This window comes from Aedes albopictus, chromosome 2, assembly GCF_035046485.1.
Source record: "Aedes albopictus strain Foshan chromosome 2, AalbF5, whole genome shotgun sequence".
In the NCBI taxonomy this organism is placed as follows: Eukaryota; Metazoa; Arthropoda; class Insecta; order Diptera; family Culicidae; genus Aedes; species Aedes albopictus.
In genome coordinates this window covers 232,529,880-232,556,346 of record NC_085137.1, presented here as the reverse complement: position 1 = coordinate 232,556,346, position 26,467 = coordinate 232,529,880, and the positions used below count along the sequence as shown (strand labels likewise).

Below are 26,467 nucleotides of genomic sequence, written 5' to 3'. Positions count from 1 at the left end.
CAAGCCCTTTTCTCTTTTTTTTCTTTGATCACTGCGAGAGGTGCACCGGTGCAGTTTTGGAACGAGACCTGACCACGCAACGCTGGTTAATTGTGAAGAATGAGGTCACAGACAAGGGGTCGTAACAGTTTAAAATGTTGGAGAATCATCATTTATCATCTGATATGCTGCAATACGATAAAGTGTGATACGCAAATTTAAGAGAAAAAAAAACACAATAAAATCTAAGCCGATCCGTTTGTCTGTGATGCGACGATATTTATTTTACGATTGTTTCTACAAGTGGCTTTCAGGTAATCTGGGATGCGGGCCGGGCAGGAAGCCTTGGAGTCAGAACGCACTACGCGGATACTGTCGCGCCCGCCACCAGCGCCGAAGATGTTGACTCAATTCAACCGAAACGAGAGCAAAGTGACGACCTGGACCTGAATTAATTAGTCATTACTACTGATGACGACTGCAGCAGCAGCAGCAGCAGCAGCAGCAACAGGCGAGTTACCGTTGCGCGGTTTGCCATTACAATCGGCGAAATGTTTTAGTGGGTCAGTCATTTGTAGCCTTTTGTGTAGATTGGCGTGGGTTCAGAATTCGAGATAAAACCATGGGTGTTGGATGTTCCGTGCAGTAGATAGGAACCAACATTTAAATGAGCACAACTGTGTTGTTCTACGCATCCAACATTTTTAGAACAGATTATATTAGTTTAGAAGCATTCATAGAGAATACTATTATTGAAAGTACGGATGTGATCAAGGATGTGATATTGTAGTGTGTTCTGCTTCTGCTTTGCATGCTATTTCAATTATATTTTAACAACTAGAGGAGAATGAGGTGACTTGATCCCTGTGCAGGCTTGTTCACCCCATGTTTTCTGGGAATCAGAAACAGTTTTCTTGTAGCATATTTTTTCCAAAACTACATCTGGACAAAGGAGAAGTTTAAGCAACAAGTGATTTTGATCCCAAGAAACATACTTGTAAGTTTGTCACAGAAGAGTCCCGACGGTGCAGGTTTTTGTTGCGTAGAAGTCACAGTGACTTACTTCTAACAAATAAATATTTACTTGCTAAGTCATAGTGACTTCTGCGCAACAAAAACCTGCGCCGCCGTGACTCTTCTGAGACAAATGTGTTACTTGGGATAGTGCATTATATTATTTTTTTTTAATGGTGGATGGTTTGTTCTCGGCCTTTCTGGAATCTTTTAGACAATTCCGAAAAATCTCAATAACTTTGTGAAAATTGAACCAAATCGTGTCATAATTTCACAGAACGTAGTTGAGAGAAAGTAGTATCAAACATGTTTATCCAAATATGGTTTTAATAGAAATATTTTAAGTATTGCAGCTTAGTATACACAACAGTAGCGTGGGAAGACTTGATCCCTCGAGTATTACATGTACGAAAAAATAAAATTCTATTTGGAACCCTCTATTTACTTGGAATTGTAGTATATTCAGTGATAGAATGTGTCAGATAAGTATTATTTTAGTACACCTCATGAAAAGGGGGATCAAGTCTCCCCATTTTCAAAATACGGCATATTCTTAAGGACAAGGTATTGGGAGTACATTGCTCAAAATTTCTAGGGCACCGTTTTTAAGAACCGTTGAACGGATTTGGATGAAAATAAGCAAATTAAGGGGTTACATACTGTTAAATGCCAATCAATCAAAATGAATTTTTGAATCATCCTCCAGTGCAGTGTCGCGAAGCATCAGCGTACAAGTCACAAAAAAGCTGATAAACACCAAGCTTGTATCACCCTGTCTCTGCGGTTTCTGATTCGCTCTCAATACAGTCGCTAACACTAGAAAAGACAGAATCCCATCATAGTCACCCGGTCACCCTTGTTTTGCTACAATCATCCTGACTTGGAAACGGCTCATGTGAGTGTCATGACTCTCTCCGTCGCCTCAAGCAGATGCACGCGCAACAGCATGTAAAACTATGCATGTGTACTACGTCATAAATCCTATTCTTTTTGCATAGCTCAGTTTGAACGCACACATTGAGCGCACCACGCAGTTCGCCCTGGCTACGGCAAACGCTTTCACTTCGCCCGTTATGCACCGTTGCTCAGAGAGATTGATTCTCTCGCAACCCGCCTGAAGCAGACTCAGCAACTGCTATCGCTGCAAAGCTGCGAAGGGTGGAACCCACAAAATGTTTGTCATTCCAGGCGTGACATGCTTGTTGGTTCGTATCACCTTGGGAAGGGTGACTCCAGAAAGCGGTTTAAGTGATTGTCTCGTGATGGTCGCGATTATTCGCAAGACTGCTCCAGTGCTTGAATTTGAGTGAATATGAATGATACGATCAGTCATCAGCGCCAACCATCACTACGAACGAACACGCACAGGCAGCAAAGAGAAACCGAACCAACCGCGACTACTATTCCTCATCGGTCGGTTGGCTGGTGAAGCATAGTGACTGGAAACCATTATTTCTCACTTGCTACGGTGAGTCAGAAGATGCGTAAATTATTCAGTGGATTTATGTTTTGCTCAAAACTTGTAAAAACAAACAATTTGCCCATAAGAAAATTATGGACGTGCCTATTATAATCGATTTAATTCGAGTTTATGTCATTTGCACTGTAATAACGAGATAAAAATCTAGTATATTCATTGCCGTATACCCCTCTGCACGGCGCTGAATCGTCGTTCCTCACTCTTACTCATATTTTTTATTGCTCCCGCTCCCACTTGCTTCAGAAACATGTTAGCCAATGAAGGCATATTGCTACACGCAGAACTCGATGTACACAGAGCAACGAGTAACTTTCATGCAGCGACCGAAAAGACAAAAGAATTTTCACGCAGATTTGTGTAACACCGGATCAGCACATTTTTTGTGTTGATCCAGTCGTACACAGATATGAGTGAAAAATCCTTTGTCTTTTTGCTCGCTGCGTGAAAGTAACTCGTGCGCTGTGTTGTTTCATTTAAGGGTGTACCACTTTGGGTTGAGAAGCGCCGGTCAAAGAAGAGCAAATTTTGATTCGTCTGAAATAAAACGCTTCAATTTTCAAGCGCTGATCCTAGCTTAAGTTTATCTATATCATTATTAAACCTAACGGTACATTTCCTACGGCCCGCAAAAGAGAAAGCCACTTTGAACATGGAACATTGAATGCTAAGGACTGTATCGGAAATTAACAATAAACGTTCACAATTGCCTGGAAAATAATCTGTTCAAAATAAACATAACTTTATTTTTGGAGATACTATACAAATCTCTTAAATAAAGACTGGCAGTTCTGATTTAAAAAAAATAATCATATAACTTGAACTTTTATCTCAAAGATTGCACATATGTTTTTAAAATTTTGGACACCTCCTAAAAATTTAAAATTGCGAAAACGGTGGGAAAATATTCTATTTTTTCTCATATTTTTGCGAAAATATATTCTTTTCCAGAATGCTCATAGGAAAATTATTTTTATCAAGAAAAATTCCCACCGCAGTTTAGGGCAGTTCTTAAAAATGAAAAATAGGCCATTTTTCGAGGAACTCTTCTTTTATGCGTCTTCAAAGAACGATTACGCAAATGAAAAATACATATAGTTGTAAATTTGCATTTTTTTGATTGGGTATTTAAATCTATTGAAGAGGTAGTTTTACCAGAGAACGGAATTTTATAACCTCTGAAGATATTTAAAACAGAGCGGCAAAGGTCGACCAAAAAGTAGGTGTTTTTTGGGATAGACCATATTCTTAATGCTGGAGTTTTTTCTAGGATAAAAGCTCCCTTAGTGGAGGTAGTACCAATAGTGGTGGTAGTGGCAATTTAGCAATATTTCGACCAAAAAGCTTGCAAATGACATTTTTTATAGATGCATCATACCTTATTAATAACGTTTAATTAATTAGAGCTTCTCCACTGCTGCTGCAAAATATTTCTTTCTATGCACCACAACGCCAATTGCGAGAACGAAGTTTTTTTTTGTTCCCCGTCACCGTACTGCCTATGGATTCAATAACGCATTATCTACAAGTTTTCGTTTGTTCAATAGTGTGAGTGATCTGTTCGATTTCAATATTCCAAAAAATGTGTTTAAACATAGAATTAAGATTTTAGCATAAGACAGTCTGTGGAATTAACTTTTAATTCGAGGCGGAGGAATAAATAAATTAAAATAAGTAACTCGCATGGTAGTTGACCTGCTCCAGCGGCTTTGTTGTTTTTCAACCGGCTAGCCTCCTATTCAATCTCTTGGAGGTTAGGGGCTGGAAATCTTTCGTCCTGCGCACGTACTCCTAGATCTGTTATCGCACCACCTTCGGTACTTGCAACGTCGCCAAAGAAGCCTCTGCGCGAGCGGTACAGCTTCTCGTAGAACTTTCGTGTGTCCTTAGCGCAGTACAGCTCTTCCATCGCTTCGCGATCTCGTTCTTCCTGCTAGCGCTTCTTCATCCGGAAGACTGAGTTCTGCCTGTTCCGCGCCTGTCTGTAACGTGCCTCATTCGCTTTCGTACGGTGTTGCAGAATTCTCGCCCATGCTGCATTCTTCTCGTTTTTCAACTGTTCACATTCGCCGTCGTACCAGTCGTTTCTGTGATTCGGAGTCGCGAAGCCTAGTGCTGTAGCCGAGGTACTACCTACACTCAGGTAAATAAACCTAAGATTTTCATAAGGTCTAACTTATGAAATGGCCTTAAAACAATTCATAACGATTAGAACGATTGGATTTTCATAAGGTCGGTCTATGACGCAGGATCGACTCACAGTTTGGCTTTTATACACATTTAGCAACACGATATTCTCAAGCGTCGATAGCCGCGTGGGTTGGGCACGAGCTCCGTGATCTCGATGTGGATCGATTCCAGTCTGCATCATTTTGTGATTTTTCTGCTCTTTTCATAAGTTTATCTTATGTAATTGGGTCATAATGAGCATGTTCAATTTTCATAAGGTATTCTTATGACATCCATACTTTACAGTTATGGTTAAATTTCATAAGGTATTTTGATGAATTTCGGTAGTTTACTTCGCTGAGTGTATGGTGGATCTGATGTCCCTCCAGCCATCTTCAAGTGTAGCTGCACCAAGCTGCTTTTCCATTGGTAGGGCCACTGCTAACTGCTGCACGTAGTCTTGACCTGACTAGAAGATTCTAACAAAAATATAACATAATTATAACAAATGATGATATATATAACTCGTTGTGATGTAATCATGTTCAACATCTTTTGTGTTTGAAAATATTATAACTCAATTATATCATAATATGTTATAAATGTTGTTCAATAATTCATTGTAAAAACATTTTGTTTATTATTTGACATTCAGAGCATCATTTCACACAATTATATCAAAATATGATAGCATCTAGTTTTCTTGATGCTAAAATTTATATCATATTGTGTTATAATTTTGATCATATTTTAACAAAATAGGCTATTATTTAGATTGGACCGTTGTACTTTTTGTTACAATTTTAGTTATTATAACATTATCCTGCATCTACTTTATAACATAAAAAGTTATTGAAAATTTTTACATTATAGCACAATATGTTACAAACTTGATACAATTTTCTAGTCGGGGAACCACTTCTACGTTACGCAGCTGTTCGATTTTGAGCCGCGGCGTTCGAATTCGACGTGTGGTGATAACTGTCGAAAGTTTAAAGCGCATGCATACAGCGACCAAGTAGGGTAATTTTCAAATTGTTGCACGGCTAAAAACTCGCCTATTGTTGCACACTCCATGTTATTCTTATGAGGTGTGCAACAATTCTAGACGAACATTTGAAAAGGGCCTATCTGCTTTTCGTAAACAAACATGTTTCTGTCTCTGCAGGTTACATTTGCATCCACCTACGAACATCAAAGCCCTTATCAGAAAGAGTTTTTCAAGCTATATGTTAAGGGTGTTGATGTTCGTGGCTGGATGCAGATGGGCCCTACAGAGACAGAAACATGTTTGTTTACAAAAAAAACAGATAGGCCCTTTTCAAATGTTCGTCTAGAATTGGCGAATTTTTAACCGTGCAACAATTGGAAAATAACCCTAGTGATCCGAATCTATATTCGCACTGCGGTATGTGCGGACATTGGTTATATCCGAGAAGAATTTACCATCTATTAGAACGTGGTCGATTTGCTTTTCTGTTTGTTGGTCGGGTGATCTCCAGGTGGCTTTGTGGATATCTTTGCGTGGGAAGAAGGTGCTTCGGACTACCATACCACGGGAGGCTGCAAAGTTTACGCATCGCTGGCCGTTATCATTCGATACGGCTTGCAGGCTGTTTCGCCCGATTACCGGTCTATACATTTCCTCCCTGCCTACCTGCGCGTTCATGTCGCCGACAACGATTTTCACGTCACGCGGCGAGCAGCCATCGTATGTTTGCTCTAACTGCGCGTAGAACGCTTCTTTCTCGTCATCGGGTCTCCCTTCGTGTGGGCAGTAATCGTTGATGATGCTGTATTTAGTTGAAGAAACGGCCCATAACTCTTAACATGCACATATTCAGCTTCTCGAGAATTTTTAGCATTTCGACAAGTTTCTCTTCGACCTCTAGGTTACGTGCCAAGGTATAATGTGTGTTGGGCACTTTGCGACGATTAACTCAAATCCATACACCAGCGCGCAATTTGCGCGCCGACTGCCCATGCGCCAAGTTTTTCACTAGCCAAATCACTATTTATCAGTGGTTTAATGAAGTAAAAGCTTTGTTACCGTCAATAATATCTTTGTTCTACATTATATCCAGACATAAGGAAGTTCAATGTTTTAGACAAAAAATGGATCCGAACCCTAAGAGAGATTGAGCTCTTGGCGCGAACCATTTTGACACTTATTTATTTATATTTTGTATGGCGCACAACCCGGCGCATGGGCTGTCGGCGCACAAGTTATTGGCCAGTATGCGGATTTCATAAAAGATTTGCAATACTTGCGTTGATCAGCTGCCACCCGATCACACGTTGTCGCATCTTGCCCAACACTATAAATCCTGTTCCCAGTTCATTGGTGGTGCCACAGCTTTGGTAGAAGGTAGCCGCTCGATGCCCGCTTTTCCACACTTTCTGTCCAGTCCAACAAAGTTCCTGCAACGCCATGATGTCGAAGTTGCGGGGATGTAGTTCGTCGTAGATTATCCTGTCACATCCTGCGAAACCTAGTGACTTGCAATTCCATGTTCCAAGTTTCCAATCGTAGTCCTATTTCGTCGCGTGGATCTTTGCCGATTGTATCGAGTCGTATTTTCTCCTATGTTATTCGCAATGGGGATTTTTACGGGTGGCTTATTGGACCTACGCCAACACTCCTGTCTCGCCGGAGGGCCACCGTGCGAGTTCTGTTTAACGTCCCAACCAACACTGGGACGACCACGCTGATGGGGTTCCCACCTTGGATCTAGCTGAGTGTGGTGCAGCGTTTCTTTCTCAGCCGCTGGATGCCTCCTCAATCTAGCTGAAATCAGAAGAACAACAGTGCCCAGGCTGTACTACCAGCTTAGCACACAACTCTTAGCTGGCGGTCTTTGTCATCGCTTGAGCCGTGGAAGCATGAGATAGGAAATTGTGAGGACCAGAGCTATGTTGGACGCTCTCCTTATTGACTCACCGTTTTGCAGCCCAATGAGATCCAGGGTTATGAAAGCGCACGCAAATTTGTGGAGATATGGACCTAAAAAATGGCATGTTTTTGAGGGGGTGACCCCAATCTTTTCATCGGGAGTGTATGTCTGTTCAATACTCCTTTGTGAATCTAACTGCAATTAAACTTTCTCATAAACACAGTCAGACGACTCCAAACGGCTTACATCCTGATGAGACGTGACTTATCTGTACACAGATCCTTATGCAGAAGTAAACTGCATCTGCAATTTATCCGTAAACAACCTTTCTTTGTGTAAATCCCTCACTCAGTTAAAGACTGCTTCCGAAGAAGCAGCAGTGCAGTGTCAGAAACACAAGTATAAATCCATTATTAGCATAATAAAACAATGTCGACTTAAGTCACCGCCACTTCTTGTGAAGCACGCTCGCTGCGTTAGTTAGCCTACTGCTGTTCTGCAGGCGGCGTGGCGGCCTAGCCAGCGCAGCGCAGCGGTCTTTTTCTAAGTAATGCATATCGCACGCGGCTCATCGCGCGAAACTGAGCCATTTATTTATTAATTTTAACAAGATATGCGATCTTGTTCTTTGCTTGGAGTCTCTCTTCCATGATATGCAAGCAGCAAAGCCGGTTGTCTGTTTTTGTTTGTCGCGGAACCGCGACGTGACGGTTTTCGTATTTCCCTCTTCTCTGGGGCGTTGTAAAGCATATATGCAACTGGGACTTTCGCTGCGCATCCATTGCATTTGACGACGCCATGAAGCGTTTTTTGTTTATGTTTTTATTGCAGTGCGGAGGTGCGCATCTCCATCGACATACAGTCACAGCGATCAGGATCTTAGTCATTTAAAAGTTTTTGTTCCACAGATGACGAGGGCGTAGAGTTGCATCTCAGCGCCACGCTGCCTTTACCTATCTTCTGTAGTCTTCTAAAGTGACTTAAATATAGAATCATTGAAATTTATTCCCGATCCCGAGACGCACAGTCATCACCTTAGAATGCCAAATTGAGAATCGTTTATCATTCGAATTGCTTCCATAAACAGCCAGGATGTTTTCGTATGGGATGTATGCAGTTCCCTAAAAATACGCTTCTACCAACATATTTATGATCGCGCAACCGCATCGTTAAGGTTTGATACACTCGCTGCTAGCGTTATGGGGAGTATGGTGTTCCCAAAGCATATGTGTTAAATTTTCCTCAGTCCCTAATCTCAACCGACCCCAGTCTCCCATATACTAAGGAAAAAAAAGAGCCAAACTGCATCCAAAATGGAATGTCATTCGTCTGTGTCGTCTTCGCTTCGTCAGCCGGCAGCCAGCGGTTGTTCCGTAAAAGTGTCATTGCCGCGACGACGCGCACACAGCATCCGTGAACGCGGGGAAAGACCTTCTTCTACCATACGACCGAACGACGACGCGCCGAGGCCGTCGTGTAGATTGGACGGAATTAAAACTAAATTAAACGAAAAAAGTTAACCGTGCGAGGATGATCTTCGGTGCAAACAAGAGTACGAATGCGAATTCGGCCGGATGATTTAGAAGCGCGAATTTCAATTTGGGGATCTCGGAAAGTATGTTATGTTATGCAGAATAATTTAAAACTGTGATAACAAATCTTAGAACTTAAGAGTTCTATGGCATCTATGTCAAAAATCAAACATATTTAAGCAACTGGAATGTGAAGGTAACATCCTGACAGACCAACGTGAAAGGATCGAATGTTGAAAGCAGAACTTCGATGAACACCTGAATGGTATAGAATAGAGAACGTAGGCGCCTACGTCATTTTGCAATACTTCACCAGTATAGAAATTACTCAATTAGAAGTCGATGTAGTTGGCACCAACTATTAAGAGTTGCAAATTTGTTGTCAATTAATTAAGCTTCAAATGTGAACCATAAGTCAACAGACAATTCGCCACGCACTAACTTTTTTTTTTCTCGCGTCTACACTATCGTCCGAGCCAAAAATTGCGCGCGCAAACAGCGCAGTTGTTGGCTTATAATCTTTTAGTATCGTGATTTTAATTTCAGTTTAAGTCGAGATGTGATCGGATGCGTTTCGTTAGCACTGCGACGGTCGGCCGGATCTAACTATAGTTAGTTTAGTTGCTTAGTTTGGTATCGGGTGTCTCTCTACTCAACTGTATACCGTAACTTCTTTCTCCGTTCGTTCGCGTCTTTCACCTCACGAGAGTGGCGCGTTCGGCTTAAAGGCGGTTTCGTCGTCGTTGTTGTTGCTGTTAAAAGTGCTTCAGTTGTTATTGTTCGCGGCACTCCTCATTGCGCATCATCTGCACTGGATCCGTCACCACCTGACCGCCGTTTTATGAATAGGGTGTTCCATAAAAAGTATATTCCACAGTAAATGTGGAAATTGTCCAATTATATGAGTTTTGTGAGGAAAAACCTGAATTTGGATTATTTATATTGCAATCTTTTTTTGTTATCATTCAAAATGTAATTTTCAAAAGTTTTAACTGGCGTCCCTCAACATGCTTTTAGAAATTTCACCTTTTAGAAAAACAAAGGAAAAAAATCATTCTTAGAAGTTTCATGAACATTTTGGTAGAATTAGTGTAAAGCCTGGAATACATAGCATCCGTTTCGTCGAGGTTTGCGTTTTTTGACAGTTTTCTCATGGGAAATGTGTCAAACTACTGTCACGCACACGCAAACGTATGCAATATGTATTGTGTAGGGCAATTAAGAACCTGAATAGAAGCTTTTGGCTGCTGCAATCTCATTACTTGTGATCTAAGTTTTTGGTGGATTTATCAGGGAACTTGAAAGATTTTTAACAATTCTAATCAAATTTTATTCGCATTACGGAGGGCTCGTTTCCAAATGTCTAGTGTAGATATTACCTTTTGAAAAGAGATATTCCTGAAGATATTTCTCCTACTTTAAAAATTTTCTCCACGGTTTAGTTAATTCCTCCATAAATTTCTCGGAAGGTTATTTAAAAAAAATGCGTGACCTAATTCAGAAATTTCTCGATTTTTTTTAATTCCACCAGATCTTCCGTCATAGATTCATTTAGAGAGTTCTCCAGCAATTTCTTGAAAAAAAAAAACATTTTCCATGCACACTAAGAAAACTATATCGAACTCAGTTAATTTTCAATCGAGTTTATACACTCCCGTTCAAAAGTTTGGGGTCACCCCCTCAAAAACATGTAATTTTTTTAGGCCCACATCTTCGCCAATTTGCGTCCGATTTCAAAACCCTAGGTTTCATTCAAAAGATAATAAGTCAAAGAAACTGTGAACATGATTTAAAAGAAACTTTTTCAAAAAAAAAATTGTTTGACAAAGATATCAACAAATCACTTTTCCATGTTTTACGATAGTGACCCCAAACTTTTGGCCGATACAGCATTTTGAGGGGTGACCCCAAACTTTTGGTCGATGACATCAAGGATTAATTTACTTAATAACTTTTTTTCTAGATTTTTTAGCTAAGTTCTGTAAAAAGCAGTTGAAAGCTAATAGAAAATGGGTCATATTACCGCTCTCATCTTAAAATTTGATCGACCCAACTTCCAGCGACACTACCGTAAGTTTATATTCATTTTTTAGAAAATTTGGCAACTTTGGGTTAAGTTTACATACAAAAATTTTTGAATAAGTTTCTTTTAAATCATGTTCAAAGTTTCTTTGACTTATTATCTTTTGAATGAAACCTAGGGTTTTGAAATCGGACGCAAATTGGCGGAGATATGGGCCTAAAAAATGACATGTTTTTGAGGGGGTGACCCCAAACTTTTGAACGGGAGTGTATCTGCTGAAATCTCGGTAATCCGCTCGGTTCAGTAATGGTAAACCGAGAGATTGTTTCCAGCTCCGACCTGTCAAACTAACCGAGTTGTTCGGTAGACACAAAATGTACCAGTAACCGAGCATCGATTGACTGGAAATATAGAATTCTGTACACAAAATTGAAATTCAGTTCAAATTAAATCAAATTGCTTTCAGGACCTTAATAGGTATGTAATTAATTATGAGTCTTCAATTTCATTCCACAAAATTTATTAGCGCTCACAAAGCTAACAATTTCTAACATCTGCTCGATGTTTGTCCTAAACACGCTGAAAATACGCATATTGGTTGTGACTCGGAAGCAGAAAATACATGCAAATTAATCGTTTAAACGTACAGGTACAGAGAAGAAGAATTTAATGGAAAAAAACATGGCGATTGAGTCTCGGACAGCTGGTTTGTTGGATTACATTACCGACTTTTTCGGTAGGGTATCCGAAGTCGCTAAAATTTATACTTAACCAACCTACCAAATCTGTCAAAATAATGTCAATACAACCGTAGCATCGGTCATTGTGAGTGGATTGTTGTAAAATTTTGATTTTCAACGGATTAGTTGGTTAAAATGGTTCTACAGATAAAGTTCGTTAGAAAATTGAACCGAGTTCGGTAATTTAAACTAAGGCCGTTCGCAATGCTGTTTTATTTTGTATGGCGAGTTTTAAAAATTTTAAAACTCGCCATACAAAATAAAACAGCATTGCGAACGGTCTAAGTGTGGCATTTTTTGAAACTGGATGGAAAAATCATCAGGGATTTAAGCTTTAAGATTTTTTATAGAGATTACTTCAATCTATGAATTGCTTCAGAAATTTCTCTAAGCATTCCGCTTAAAAATCACCTATGGTATTTCAAGAGATTTTTGTAGAAATTTATTTAGGAGTTCATTCAGGAATTTCTCCAAAGATTCGCTTGGAAATCTTTATAACGACTACTATAGAAATGCCTGCAACGATTAATTCAGAAAAAAAACTTTCAAATATTGATGTCAATTTCTTGATTTTGCCTTGGCTGACCAAGCCATATGGGAAATTACACTGTTGAAAATGCTTTGACATCCATGTGCACAACAGAACATGTGCTCGATGAACAAATTGAGATTTGAAATTATGAAAAGAAATCCACGTACTCCGGTGAGACTCGAACTCACGACTCCCAATTCGCTAGACGGGCGCTTCTATTCCTTCAAGCTACGGAGTCACTCGACTATCTCCGTCGCCAGTAGGCCTAGAACTGAACTCGATTCCACAATTGCACATGGTTATCTTCTTTTCCGGTTCTTCCAATAAACTCCTTTTTAAGTTTATGTTTTAGATTTTTTTTAGGTATTCCTCCGAGGATTGCTCCAGAAATAAGTCCTGAAATTCTTTTTGTTTACGTTTCAGACTTTTCGTCAGGATGGTTTGATTGAATTCAACATGTGGGGTTTGCGTGCGTGTGGAAGTCTACTGATTTATGACTTGCTGGTGATTTGCCACTTCTACTGGAGTTTCTTCTGGGATTCTCAGGGTTTATTTAGGATTACTTCAGAAACTCCACCTGGATTCTTTCAGGAGTTTCTTCTAGGGTTCCCAAATCGGGACTCCGGGATTCCTCCTGAAGCTCTCAAAGATATCCCCGGGGTATCCAAAGATTCTTTCCGGTTTTCTTAAGTTCGGCTTACCACTTGAGATTGCTACAAGGTCCACTCATACACCTCGTAGACTTTTTAAGGGAAGAGGAGGAAGCATTAGTGCAAAGTCTACGCATCATACAAATTTCAAAATTTTTGTATGGACAAAAGCCTAATAGGAGGGGGAGAGAGAATTCGGAGCTCCACAGTAGTTTCTGGATTCCTCCTGAAATTCCTTTCGAAATATCGCTAGGACTTTATTCTGACATTTCTTCAAGTATTCCTTCCAGGCTTGACAGAAACTCCCTCGCGAGAAAATGAGGAAGCGATTTCGGCGTTTTTCTGAGGAGTGAAAATAAAACTCAGAAATCACAACGCAAATCCTCAACAGCATCGAGCGCGAGCTTGCCGCGCAGCGAGGAGTTCGTCCAACACTCATAATTGCTTGTTGTGTTTCTCACGTCCACTCACACTCTAAAAGCTCTCGCGAGTTCCACTCCCATACAAAGAAAGACTTTCGAGGCGAAAATCGCACTCAAAAACCCGAAATAATCATCGGCTCTTTTTTCGTTCCCCTCTTCCTCGCTCAGTTTTTATTGCCTCTCTGTTTGGGGTTCGTTCGCTCCCTCGCGACGAGGCAAAAGCAAAACACCGCTCTAGAGCATGTTGCAAAACTCTTTTGATTCCGAGGAGGATTATCGAGCCTGATTCCTTCTAGGGTTACTCCAGCAGTTTTTCCTGGAATTCCTCCAGGAATTCCTTCCGTGGTTTCTCCAGAAATATATTTCACAATTATTTTAGGAGTTCCTTTTGTGATTTTTCAGGGAACTTTGTTTGAAATTTTTCTTGGTGTTCCTTCAAAAGTTCCCTTTGAAATTCTTCCAGGTGTTGTTTCTGAGATTTAAAAAGGTGCAATCTGGAATCCCTCCAGGAACACCTTCCATGATGCCTTCCGGGATTGCTTCAGAAGTTTTAGGTATGCTTAAGGAATTCCTTCTGAGATTCTACTAATAGTTTCTTTTGGAATGCCTTCAGAAGTTTTTTTTCTGGAATTTCCAGAAGGAATTCCTGGACAAACGGACTCCTGGAAGAACCCATATGAGGAAAACAGAAAAAAAATCCGAATTCGGAGGAGGAGTTCCATGAGAAATTGTTGGATGTTTTCCTCAAAGAAATTTGCAAGAATTTCATAAGGAACTCCTAATGTAATTTTATAAACAATCTCATAAAAAGAAACTCCATAAGAAATTCCCCAATAAACTCTGGATGTTTTTATTAGGCACAATATTGAATTTAAGAATGAATTTTCGCAGGAATTTGCAGGAAAGGAGTTCCCAGACGTTTCCGGGAAGGATTCCTAAAGTAATCCTGGAAAGAACTTCTGAATGAATCCTGGAAAAAAATCTTGGAGAATTCCCAGAAGGAGTCCGTAATGGAATCCTAAAACAATCCCACTATCCAGGGAAGAGTTCCGGAAGATATTTTGGAATCAGTTTCTGATAAAACTCCAGTAGGATATCCCCGAAAGAGTTCACGGAGGAATGTCTGCAGGAGTTTCAGAAGAAATCCGGAAATACAGTCGAGAATCCTATTAGACGCTGCCACCCACTTTACGTCCACCGCAATTTCTCAGCTGTCTTGTATCAAAGATGACTAATAACAAGACAGACATCTACCTTCTTGCTCCATATACTTTGGGAGCTACAAGCACACTAGCGCCGCGAACGACTTCAGGGAACAACATCATGAATGAGTGTGCATGCGATGCTACATTTTCCGTGTACGTATTAGCATGCACATGCACACAATCATGGTTTAATGTTCCTGTGAATCGTTGAGGGCGTTTCAACCATGTCGCCTGCTACGGGGTGGGAGCTGTCTGTCTTGTTATAAGCCGTCTTCGCTTGTATGCAACCCAGCTGATTTTTTTAGAGCAGTTAGTTCTTATTATAGACTCATTACATACAAAAAATGAACTAAATTGGTTAGAAGACAGGAAAACGCGGTGAGCGTGAAATGGGTGGCAGCGTCTAATAGGAGACCTGAGTGTAGTTCCCAGAGGAACTCCAAAATAGGTTCTTGAAGGAATCCTGGAAGGATTTCCCGGGGAAATTGCCACAGGAATCTAGCAAATAGGAGTTCTTGATGTAATTCCAGAAGAAGATCTTGGAGGAATACTCAAAGAAATTCTTGGTGGCAGGCCTGCTAAATATCAGTCTCAGTGCCTGTTTCTCAGGCGAAAATGAATGACTGCGGCGGCCGTTTTCAGTTCCTCGATGTGAGATATGACAGAGCTCGAGAGCTCCATTCGTGAGCGACCCAACAAGGTCAATTCCCAATCATCCACACACTACTCACGTTGATAGGCTATTCGTCTCAAACGGTGGCTTGTAAGAGTGAGTGCCCTATACGCTACCACGGGTGAAAACACTCAACTATAGAAAATTGAATGGAAATTTAGCCCTGTCAGCTCTCGCTTTCAGCACGCCGCGTGCGAGTGTGAGTACCTATTAAATTTTCATTTCGCTCCCGTGTGGCTAATCGGAAAACAACCCGGGTAGAGGTGAATGGCAAACCAAAAACAAAATAATAACAAATTTTATTATCACAACTTATTTTGACATTCATGAGTTCTTTATGAAGGGCATAGAATAACATGTCAATGGCAAAAAATGATATCATATCAAAATATGACATTTGCTTGCCATTTATTAAATGATTTAAAATTTAGTAGAATAACTAGTGAATGTCTGATCTTGCTATCATAACTAATTTTGAAATTGGTGAAATATTGTCAATCTCTTACGACTTAAATGAAACATCGCCGTTTTGGCACTTATTAATATTATTAAAATAATGACAAAACTTGAAATTTGAATATTTTAATGGAAATATTGTTTCCATCCGAAAACTTGCAATAAATAACAAAATGTACCCTTGTTTTGTTTGCAAAGAGAATAGCTAATTGTGTTATTGTTCTGTTTTCAATAACTCAAGAATGGTATATTTTGCAATTCCCAACCTTATTTTTTTTGTTCTTGGTCTGCCATTGTAATGTCAAAATTTGAAATTCTTTAGTTATTTCATCGAACAATGTCAGTTATTATTTTTGCCCTTTTGTCACTTATTTCAAACAAAGCAATAGTTAATTTTGCCATTCAGTAATTCTGTTTTAACGACAAAACTTGCCATTATTTTGCAATTCTTTTCTACCCGGGAACAATGACAGGAAAACCAAAACGGAGAAAATAAAAAAAAAACAGAAGATCGCTATCATAAAGGCCTGACGAAAAAAATGCAACCCTGCTTGGGGGTTTCTTGGAAGGATTTCCAAGATGGATCTCAGGAAGAGTTCCTGAGGAAATCCCAGAAGAAACTCCTGAAGGAACCTCACATGAAATTCCTGAAAAGGTGTGTTCCCGGAAGAAATCCCTGAAGGAATTCAGAAAAGTTTTCTTGAAGGAATCTCGGAAGGAATTCCTGAAGCAATCCCGGAAAGATCTTTTGGAGGAATTCCGGAGAATCTCGGGTGCAATTGCTGTAGTATCCGGAAGGACACTGTGGCCACTAATCAATTCAAATGGCCTAATTGCGATGAAATGTTCAGAATAAACTATGGAAGAAACTCGTTAAAGATTATGTTGAGGAATCCAGAAATAATCCTTGAGAAATCCCGGAAGGAATCTCTGGAGAAATCTCGAGAGAACTTGCCGGGAGGAATCCCAGATGGAACCTGTTCAGGAAACTCTGAAAAAGTTCCTCAAAGAATTTCAAAGGGAACTTCTGAAGGAATCCTAAAGAAACCCCCAAAAGAACTCCCTGGTAATCACAGAACTCATGGAGAAGCGTTATGCCAAAGTCCTAACGTCCGTTATGCCTAATGGGATATAGGGTAAAAGCACTAGACTTCGCCACTGCTCCAATCTTCACCCCTTCCATACAAATTCCATTTTTTATGTATGAAGTGGCGAAGATTGAAGCAGAATATGGGGTGGGCGAAGTCTAGTGTTTTTACCCTACTCCTCTCAGTTCTACAACTAGAAATACTGCACCGATTTTCGTGAGATTTTGTAGCGATCTATGTGCTCAAGTCAAATTTCAGCTTTTTACCATGTCTTTTGATAGCTAACGTGTTTACGAATCCAGAGGCTTTCAAATCAAAACTTCAATCTAACACCGACTAGTTTCGCAGCAAACACAAAGGTTCACAGCGGAATTTTGAACCACCCTATCAGTTCAGTTGGTATCCAACGACAACAACGCCAAAGACGACGCCGCCGTCGCCGGTAGATATACGCGCGGACGCTTATGGAATGGGTGGCATTGCAGCGCACTCTCTGACGATGCGATGATGGTGGCAGCACATGGCTTTTCGTCTCGTTGCGACTCCACAGTCTACCAGACAGCATCCATCAGTTTAGTTTAGTCGCTTTATCCAGAGATGAGCGGACGGACACAAGTAACAGCGCACGATAGTGTCACTAGTCGTTGAAGTGGACTTTTTAGTAGATAGCCGGTTATGGACTATATGTAATGCCGCGCTTGAGAGTGAGTCTGAGTGAATTACTTACTACAAGTAGCCAACGCGGACGCCAAGCCATTACAACTAGTGGGGACAAACGAAGTGCACTGGTGAAGAAACAGTTTTTTCTGCGTTTTGTTTTGGTGGGCCTGCTGGGCCCCGGTCTGTGTCGGAATATTTTTTGGCTGTTTCCCGGGCGTGCGTGGAACAAAGGCATTTCGTAGACGGCCAGGAGGAGGGGTTTCATAAGCGCAAATTTGAATTACATATTTTGCTTTCTGGTGAAGAGATTTGCATCAAGTGCTTAAGTATGGCTGGAGATGATTACAGCAGCATAGTGGAAGAACGGATTGCACGCCCAAGTGAGGTTTTCGATGTGTACGAGGTGCTCAGCACTGAAGTGGACCGCGTGGGGGAAGAGTTCAGTATGAATGATGATCAGCTGTTTGAACCGTGGTCGGCAGGACTGGCGCTGTACGGATACGTAGGATTTGTCGTCGGAGGTGGAATCATGCTCAATTTGATTCTGATAAAAGGGATCCTGCAGGCTAAATATAGCGGTAAGTGCATTAATTTAACAAATGCATAAAGTCAGTAAATAACTAACTTTTTTCATGCAAGAAGTGTAATAGTGTGGGGAGCAAATATCTTTTATGTGGTTTTACCAATGTTTGACTAGACATTATAGGCGTGCACAAGCGTAAATAATTGCACCATGTAGAATAACACTGGATGATAAAGATTCGTAGTATGAAATTATTAATAATCTATTAAAAGTGGCTTACCATGCGTCTCCATAATTCTCGATTTGGCCCAAGGTCCACTATTTTGTAGTTGTAGATCCTCTATTTCTCTCACCAAGTTTTCTGGTTCTCTAGTGGACATAAAGATACATGTTCAAAGAAGGCTGGGCGAAAATGTATGGAGCCTGGTCATCGATGATACGATACATATCTTATGTTAAAGGCCCAATTGAGACAACAATAAGTAGCATGAGATAATAGTTATTTATGTGACGAGTTGCAAAAAGTTGATTTTTTCAGCACGAGTCGTACATTTATCCAACGAGGCTTGCCGAGTTATGAGTTACATACAAAATTTTATGCAATGATTTTTTCATAATGCAACTCATTTGAGTTGCATAATGTTCATAATGCAACTCAAATGAGTTGCATTATGAACCTTATGCAATTATTTTTCATTATGCCACTCATTTCAGTTGCATAATGAACCAGTTCGGAAAAATTTACCATTATGATACCAAAATGGGTTATATAAAATAGAAATTATGATACCGAATTGCATAACAATATATTCATCGTGGGGTTATAGTTATTTACATATGTAGCGGGTTGCAATAAGTTGATTTTTCAGCATGAGTCGTACATTCATCCAATGAGGCTCGCCGAGCTAGATAAATACGTAAAGTATTGATTGACAAAATCGAGTTTTGCAACGAGTTACATTTGAAATTTTATGCAATGGTGTTTCACTTCGCAACAATTTTTTTTTTTTTTATTCTTAATCACTTAACCTAATTTACAGCTCTATTGTCCACTGGGGCACTACATGAGCAATTTCAATTTACAGCTGCACTTATATTTTGTACAGCGCCTAGATTCTATTCTACTTTATCGAACTGGTTGTGAGTTCCTTTTGCGTGGTTCGTTCGTGTGGAAGCCGGAGGCCGGTGCTGCTGAATGCGATTCAGTTTTTGTTATTGTTTTTCGTCGTAATGTCATTCGCGTGTGCCGGCGGGAAGATGAATTCAGTTCCTTTTGCGTGGTTCGGTCGTGTGGAATCCGGAGGCCGGTGCTGCTAAATGCGATTCAGTTTTTGTTTTTGTTTTTGTCTTAATGCCATTCGCGTATGCCGGAGAGGTTTTGTGACGTCTTTTGTAGTAAACATTGAGCGACCACCCGTACGGGTGGTCGATTGTTTGCTTCCCGCGCGAAGCGAACAATAGCGAATCAGTTTGTAGGTTTTGTCGCGAGGTTTATAGTATATATTGAACAATCACCCAACGTGGGTGATTGATGGTTTGCTTATGGCGTGAAGCAAACAATAGCGCGTCAGATTGCATATTTTATCCCGTCATTTGTAGTATAAATTTATTATGAGACCACCTGACGTGGGTAGTCGATTGTTTGCTTTCCGCGTAAAGCGAATAATAGTGCGACAGCGTGCATGGCATGATTCAAATACAAAAGGTCATATTACTTATCAAAGTGAATCCAGACCCAACGATACCTTCCTTACTAACAACCAACCCTTCCTTCAACCTTTGGTGGAGACGTGCGGTAAACGCCAACTTTCACATAACAAAGGTTGATACTAATATTCCTGCCCTCTTCCAACCTGACTGCAAGGACGTGGCCGGCGCCGTTATTGTACCGTTAAATAGAGTCTTTGAAGCGTGCACAGTGAGAATTTTGACCACTCCCAGTCAATTATTCAGTTGATTCATTGTGCAACTTCCATTGGTTCGGGTCAATCACGGAGTAGCAACCATAGATATGTGCAGTCAGTCTAAGCTAAGCTAAGCTAAGCTACTTTATCGAACTGGTTGCCTTCTGCTGCTTTCACTTTTTCTACTTTATATCTAGTAGAATGATGAGCACAAGGATGATGATGGACGGCCGTTGTTCCTTTCCAGTCCGAATGGGGGTCCATTATGAGTAGCAGTTCGCCGATGTCCAGGTATCCGAGTCCGTTTGAGCCATGGGGCTCAGAAGAGGGTCAGTGTTAGTTGCTCTCGGGGGAAAAGCAACTGACGAAAAATTGCAAGTGCCGGGGCTGGGAATCAAACCCATGACCATCCGCATATGAAGCGAACGTGTGACCAACTACGCCACGGGCCCCGGCACACAACCTCAACAATTTTCTTTTGCATAATTTTCATAATTCAACTAAAATGATTAAAATCCTAGAGGAATCTGCAGGAGAGATTTCTAAAGGAGTTTTGGGAGAGATCCCCGATTGAAAATTTGAGGATACTCTAAAGGAATTCCAGGAAGAATCCCTGTACAAACTCCTGTAGAAATCCCCGTAGGAACTACTGGTTGAAACGCAGAACAAAGTTCTAGAAAAATCCCCGAAGGAACTTCGAGAGAAAATCCTGTAAGAACTCCTGGAGGAACCCTAGACAAAACTCTGCATGTCATTTTGGAATAAATTTCTGCAGAGATTCCTGAAGAAACTCCTGTAGGATTATTTAAAGAAATTTCTAGAGGAATCTTCTATGGAACTCCTAGAGGAGTCTTTTATTGAATTCTTAGAGAAATCTTGGTAGAATCTTTTTCAAGAAATTCCTGAAGGAATCATTGAAAAACTCCTAGATAAATCCCTGTAGTTACTTTTGGAAGAATAACTGAAGGAGCCACAGTAAAGACCCCTGAATGAAATTCTTGATTATAGTAGAAATGAACTCTTTAAGTAATCCATGCAGGAACTCCTATTAAAATTCTTGAAGGATGTCTTGGAGGAATCTCTAAAGAAACGAGCGCATAAAGAAAATCCGGGAAGAATTCCTGGGTAACCTCTTGGAGAAACCCCGCTGGAAGCATCTCTGAAGCAACTCCTGGAGAGATTCTTGAGGGAATTTCAGAAGAAATCCATGACTGAAGTTCGAGAGGAATCCCTGAAGAAGCTTCATAAGAAATCGCTGAAGAAACTCCCTGAAGGGACTTCTACAGAAACACCTGAAGAAAATCATGTAGAAACTCCTGTAAGAATCTCTTAATGAACTTCTGGAGCGATCCATGGTTTTAATCCCAGAGAAATTCCTAGAGTAATCCCTGAAGTTACGGAACTCCTAGAGTTTTCCCTGCAAAGACTTCTGGAGGATTCCCTGAAGAACCGAAGAGATCTGATGAAATTTTACAGGAATCGCAGAAGGTTCTCCTAGAGAATTTCCTGGAAAAAATCAGGAGGAACAATTCATGCAAATATCTTTGAAGAATACCTGTAGAGATATTTTGGAACAGAGCTTTCTCGATTCCTTCTAGCGTCCAAAACAGTTGTGCTAAATTTGGGAGCGATTGGTTGCGTCCCCGTATTCCGCATAGCGATTAACATTTGTATGGGACTTTAGTTTGGGAAAACGCACTTTTTTGCATTTATTCATAAACTTGTTGAAAATTTTTGTCCAAAACCATGTAGCTGATACTTCAACGTAAGTAATGTCTAGCAAACGATGAAAAACTTTGTCGCAAAGTGCTTGTGGAAAATAGTTATATGCTTGATAACTTAGGTCAAAAATTGAGATTTTACTATTGTTGTTGTTCCTTTTCATGTTAAACGTTAAGCACCATCAGACGATCTGGACGCTTTACATTTTGTCAAAAGTGTTGGATCGCGTTACGGTCTTCGACCAAGTTTTTTGGTACATCCAGTGCTATATTTCGTCATCATCGGTTACATAGTTTAAGAAAAATGTATGCCCATTATGAGAAATATGCGAAAAAGTTAGTTTTCTTATACTATGTAAATCCCAAACAAATTTCAGTCGCAATGCGTAACACGGGGACGCAACCAATTGCTCTTAAATTTTGTAAAGCTGTTTTCGACGTTAATGTGGTTTGAAGCTTTGTTCCGGGTTGATGCAATCAAATTTTAATTTTCCCATATAACGTTGACCCGTTCTACTATATATAGAAAATAGTTATTGCAGTGATGGACCAGTGCATAAAATATTTATCCACAATACCCCTCCCTTGAACACCCAAACTACTCCACATCAATTTTCAGATATGTCTTAGATAATTTGTATGAAAATTTCACCAGAAATACTGAAAAGGTTGCTCCAAAAATCAAATCCTTCTATAAAACTTCCAAGGGTTGCTTCAAATATTCCTCGACAGTTTTAAGCATGAGTTCGCTCAAAGATTTTATTGTCAGGAACTCAATCTGAGATTCTTCCACGAATTCGATCAGAGATCAATCTGGAAATCTCTCAATAAATCCTGTCAGATAATCTTCTAGGATTTTTTCCAAAAAATCCTTCAAAGTTTTCTACGAATACGATTCCAATCATTTTCTGAACCTCTGCCAGAAAATAGTCCAAGAACTCCTCAAGAATTTTCCCTGTACTATTCTTCTAGAGATTCAATACAGAACTTCCTAAGGATTGTTTGAAATATGTTTTCATAAAATCCGCCAGAGATCCCTACTTGATATCTTCCAGAGATTCGTCTAAGAATTATTTCAGCGGTTCCAGTAGAAATTTGTTTCAGAACTATGGATTACCCCAAAGATTTGTCCATAAGTTTCATCATAGATTTATCTTGAATTTCTTGTAAGGATTTCAACAAAAAAAATGATTCCTTACATTTTACTAGAAACTCATCCAGAAATTCGTCCAAGTATTTCATCACAATTACTCTACATTTTTATCCAGAGCTTCATCTGAAAATTGCTTGAAAAATTTTTCCAGAAATTACTTCAAATTATAAAAAAAAAATTTTGTGCATCCCGTAAAGAATTCTTCCTGTAATTCCTTTGACATTCTACCAGGAATTATTTCAGAAACTTGTTGAGATATTCCTGCTGGGTTTCTCTCAGAATTCATCCATAAGCACGTCCAGACTTTTCAAGCTCAAGTCTCCGTAGTAGCTCTCCCAAGAATTTCGCAAGAAAATTTCTATAGTAGTACTTTTTTTAAGAGATTCATACGGGAATTCTTCAGAAGATTCATCCGATAATTTTTCAGGATTTACTCAGTATTTAAAGGCTGTCTTTAGAACCTTCTAGAGATTGCACCAGTGATTTCTCAGAAAGGTTCCCGAAAGCTTTCTTTAGGGATTCTTTACAGAGTTTCTCCAGTAATTGCTCCAGAGTGTCCTCTACTGTGCATGCATTTATCAATTAGAGTCAACCTAATGTTTCAAAGAGATCACTCTTGAAGCTACTATTTATGCAACAGAAAATAGGCGTAAGTTACAGATACGTGAATAAAATTATTAAAAAAGAATAGAAATTATTAAAAAAAGAATAGAGCATGTAGGTATACATTACAGCCCATGTAATGCTACTACCTGCAGGTAGACACTATACATAGCATCTTTTGCATAAAGTTCCCGAAGTAGACCAGCTTGGGTGATGGATCCACACCACCACGTCCGACCTGCTTCTTCGAAGAAACCAAGCTGGTAAAATCCGTAATTTCTCCAAGGACTCATCAAGGAATTGGTTCGAAGCATTGTTTAGGGATTCCTCCAAAAATGTCTCATGCAATCCCTCTTGTTGGTCTTCCTACAGGAATTCTACAAGAAGTAACGCAATAGAAATGTATTAGGTTACTCTATCAGCTACAAATTTGCCGAAGACCGCATTCAAATCGGACGCCTCATTAATTAGTTATCGATTTGTATGCAACTGGACAAACTTTAACAGTGATCCTCCAGCTTTCCAGCAGGCAACATTGCTGCATATGGCGCCAAAGATAGCACACTGAAATCATGGCTACTATGTTTCAAGGCAAAATGCAGTGATGCTCACCGAATAGTTTAACCATCATGAGTAAAGATTTCGATTCTGGATAAAAAAAATCGGTAACTAATTAATGAGGCATCCGATTTGAATGCGGTCTTCGGCAAAGTTGTAACTGATAGAGTAGCCTAAGATTACCAAGGGTCAACTAACCCACTAGGGCACTTGGGGTAATGCTACGGTGGATTGAATGAAAAACATCGTTTTCCCATAGTATTTCCGAATAAGCTCAAATTTTGGGAGAAGGCATATAATCTGGTTAGGAATCGAATAAGCGATGTGGAGCATAAACGATTTTTTGAACCACGCTAGTGTGTACACTCCTGGTTGAGTTATTCAAACACAATCATACTAACGATTGACTTGTTTGTTCTTTTCCTATTTTGCAGGTGCCTTATATTTTGTCCTACAAATCGCAGTATTGGATATCTGCACCCTACTAATAAGTATTTGGGAACTGTTCTACATCGTCCACCAGCAATGGACTTTCGAATCCGAGCATTGCACTTTCTACATAGGCTTCGAATCTTTCACCAATATTGCCATCGTTTACTTCATCATAGGACTGAACTTCCATTCGATCTCAACGTACAATCTGGCTCAGCAGATCTCAACGGCCGACGATGAGCTAACCAACCCATGCCACGACCTGGATGGCAGTTCCGACTACATGACTGCCGAGGAGAATAACTATGAAGTTGCCACTGAAAGCATCACCCAGAAACGGTCGCTTACCATCGACTACCGACATCGGAAAACCAGCATACCGGTGATTTGGCCCGTCCTGCTGATCTGGTTCATCGCCATGTCCGAATCGCTGCCACTGTTCCTGTTCTCCGATGTGGTATCAACCGACGAAGATGTCAAGTTTTGCACCGTGCTGATCAACGACAGAACCAATCACTATATCATACAGTGGCTCGTGATCTCTATTAGAATTGTTATTCCAACCGTCACACTGATTGTGACCACAAGTATGACCATTTTCAAGTTCTTCCAGGGTAGGAAATTTACGCATCCACGCGAAATTGACGAAAACGTTGCGTTCATTTTGAAAGTGTCGATTTTCCTTTCGTTGTCGTACGTTGTGCTTTCACTGCAGAAACTGTACGGCTCTTTACTGTTTGAAGTACTCTCTAAGCCGATACTAAGGCACAAATATCCGGAATTTGACAAACAGTCTGGGTTGATATTTTCTCTGTTGCATTATTGTTTGTCATTTATTCGACCACTTGTAATAATTATATTGTGTAAGTTAAAGCATAACCATATGGATATTACCTTTATCTATAAAGGCACCGCGAAGGTCACCGATATGTAGTACTAGGCGAATAAATTGAAACTTTTTCAAACATTATTTATTGCAAAGATCCGAAATCCGTTGTTAATAGTTTACAAAATCCGGCTTTTTCCAACAAAATCATTTGAACTCTATAAAAACCATCCAGAGATATTTTTGTCTCTGATGCCCTTTTTAAAAACACAATCCGTCCATATTTGGTTTCCGACATTTTTTTGTTCATTATTTAAGTATTACATCAAATTCAAGATAAAACTGAATCAACCATATTCCTCCATAATAGGGTATCGCGCTACTTGGGCGGTGGCTTCTATATTCGTTTGTTTTCCACTATAACTCAGTCAATTTTGAACCAATTGACTTGAAATGTTGTACACGGGTAGATACTATACCTATCTCACCACATTCCAAAAGTTGTGTCAATTGGTTCAAATTTGACTGAGTTATAGTGGGAAACAGACGAATATAGAAGCCACCGCCCAAGTAGCGTGATTCCCTATACGGTTCGTGGCTGCGTTTTCCATCCTCGGTCACGCCCGATGCTCGCCAAGTCACGCTCCACCTGATCTGCCCATCGTGCTCTCTGCGATCCACACCTTCTTGTGCCAACCGGATCTGTCGCGAACACCAACTTTGCAGGGTTGTTGTCCGGCATTCTTGCAACATGCCCTGCCCACAGTATCCAGGATGTGGCCACCTTCTGGATGCTGGGTTCGCCGTACAGCGCAGCGAGCTCGTGATTCATCCTTCTCCGCCACACACCGTTCTCCTGTACACCGCCGAAGATCGTCCTTAGCATGCGCCGCTTGAAAACTCCGAGTGCTTGCAGGATTTCTTCGAGTGTGGTCCAATGGTGCATGTCTCGTGTCCGTACAGTACCACCAGTCTTATTAGCGTTTTGTGAATGGTGCAATTGGTGCGTGGGTGAATCTTTTTAGAGGGCTGCTTCTTCTGCAGACCGTAGTTGGCCCGGCTTCCGCTGATGATGCGCCTTCGATTTTCACGACTCACGTTGTTGTCAGCCGTCAGTAAGGATCCGAGGTAGACGAATTCCTCCACCACCTCGAAAGTATCCCCGTCTATCGTAACATTACTACCCAGACGGATCCGGTCTTGTTTGGTGCCGCCTACCAGCATGTACTTTGT

At 40.3% G+C, this 26,467-nt stretch overlaps 1 protein-coding gene across 3 annotated transcripts; it reads left to right on the top strand.

The window, feature by feature from the left end:
* Positions 1-9,625: 9,625 nt before the first annotated feature.
* LOC109412376 (uncharacterized) lies at positions 9,626-25,373 on the top strand. Of its 3 annotated transcripts, none has more exons than XM_062848760.1 (3): positions 9,626-9,730; positions 17,820-18,092; positions 24,411-25,373. In XM_062848760.1, exons 2-3 carry the CDS (start codon positions 17,843-17,845, stop codon positions 25,340-25,342), a joined length of 1,182 nt encoding a protein of 393 aa, XP_062704744.1. In that variant the 5' UTR covers positions 9,626-9,730; positions 17,820-17,842; the 3' UTR covers positions 25,343-25,373. The 3 variants fall into 3 exon arrangements, with proteins under 3 accessions (XP_062704744.1, XP_062704743.1, XP_062704742.1); XM_062848759.1 differs by lacking the exon at positions 9,626-9,730 and adding an exon at positions 17,140-17,558; XM_062848758.1 differs by lacking the exon at positions 9,626-9,730 and having other exon boundaries at positions 17,141-18,092.
* Positions 25,374-26,467: the final 1,094 nt, after the last annotated feature.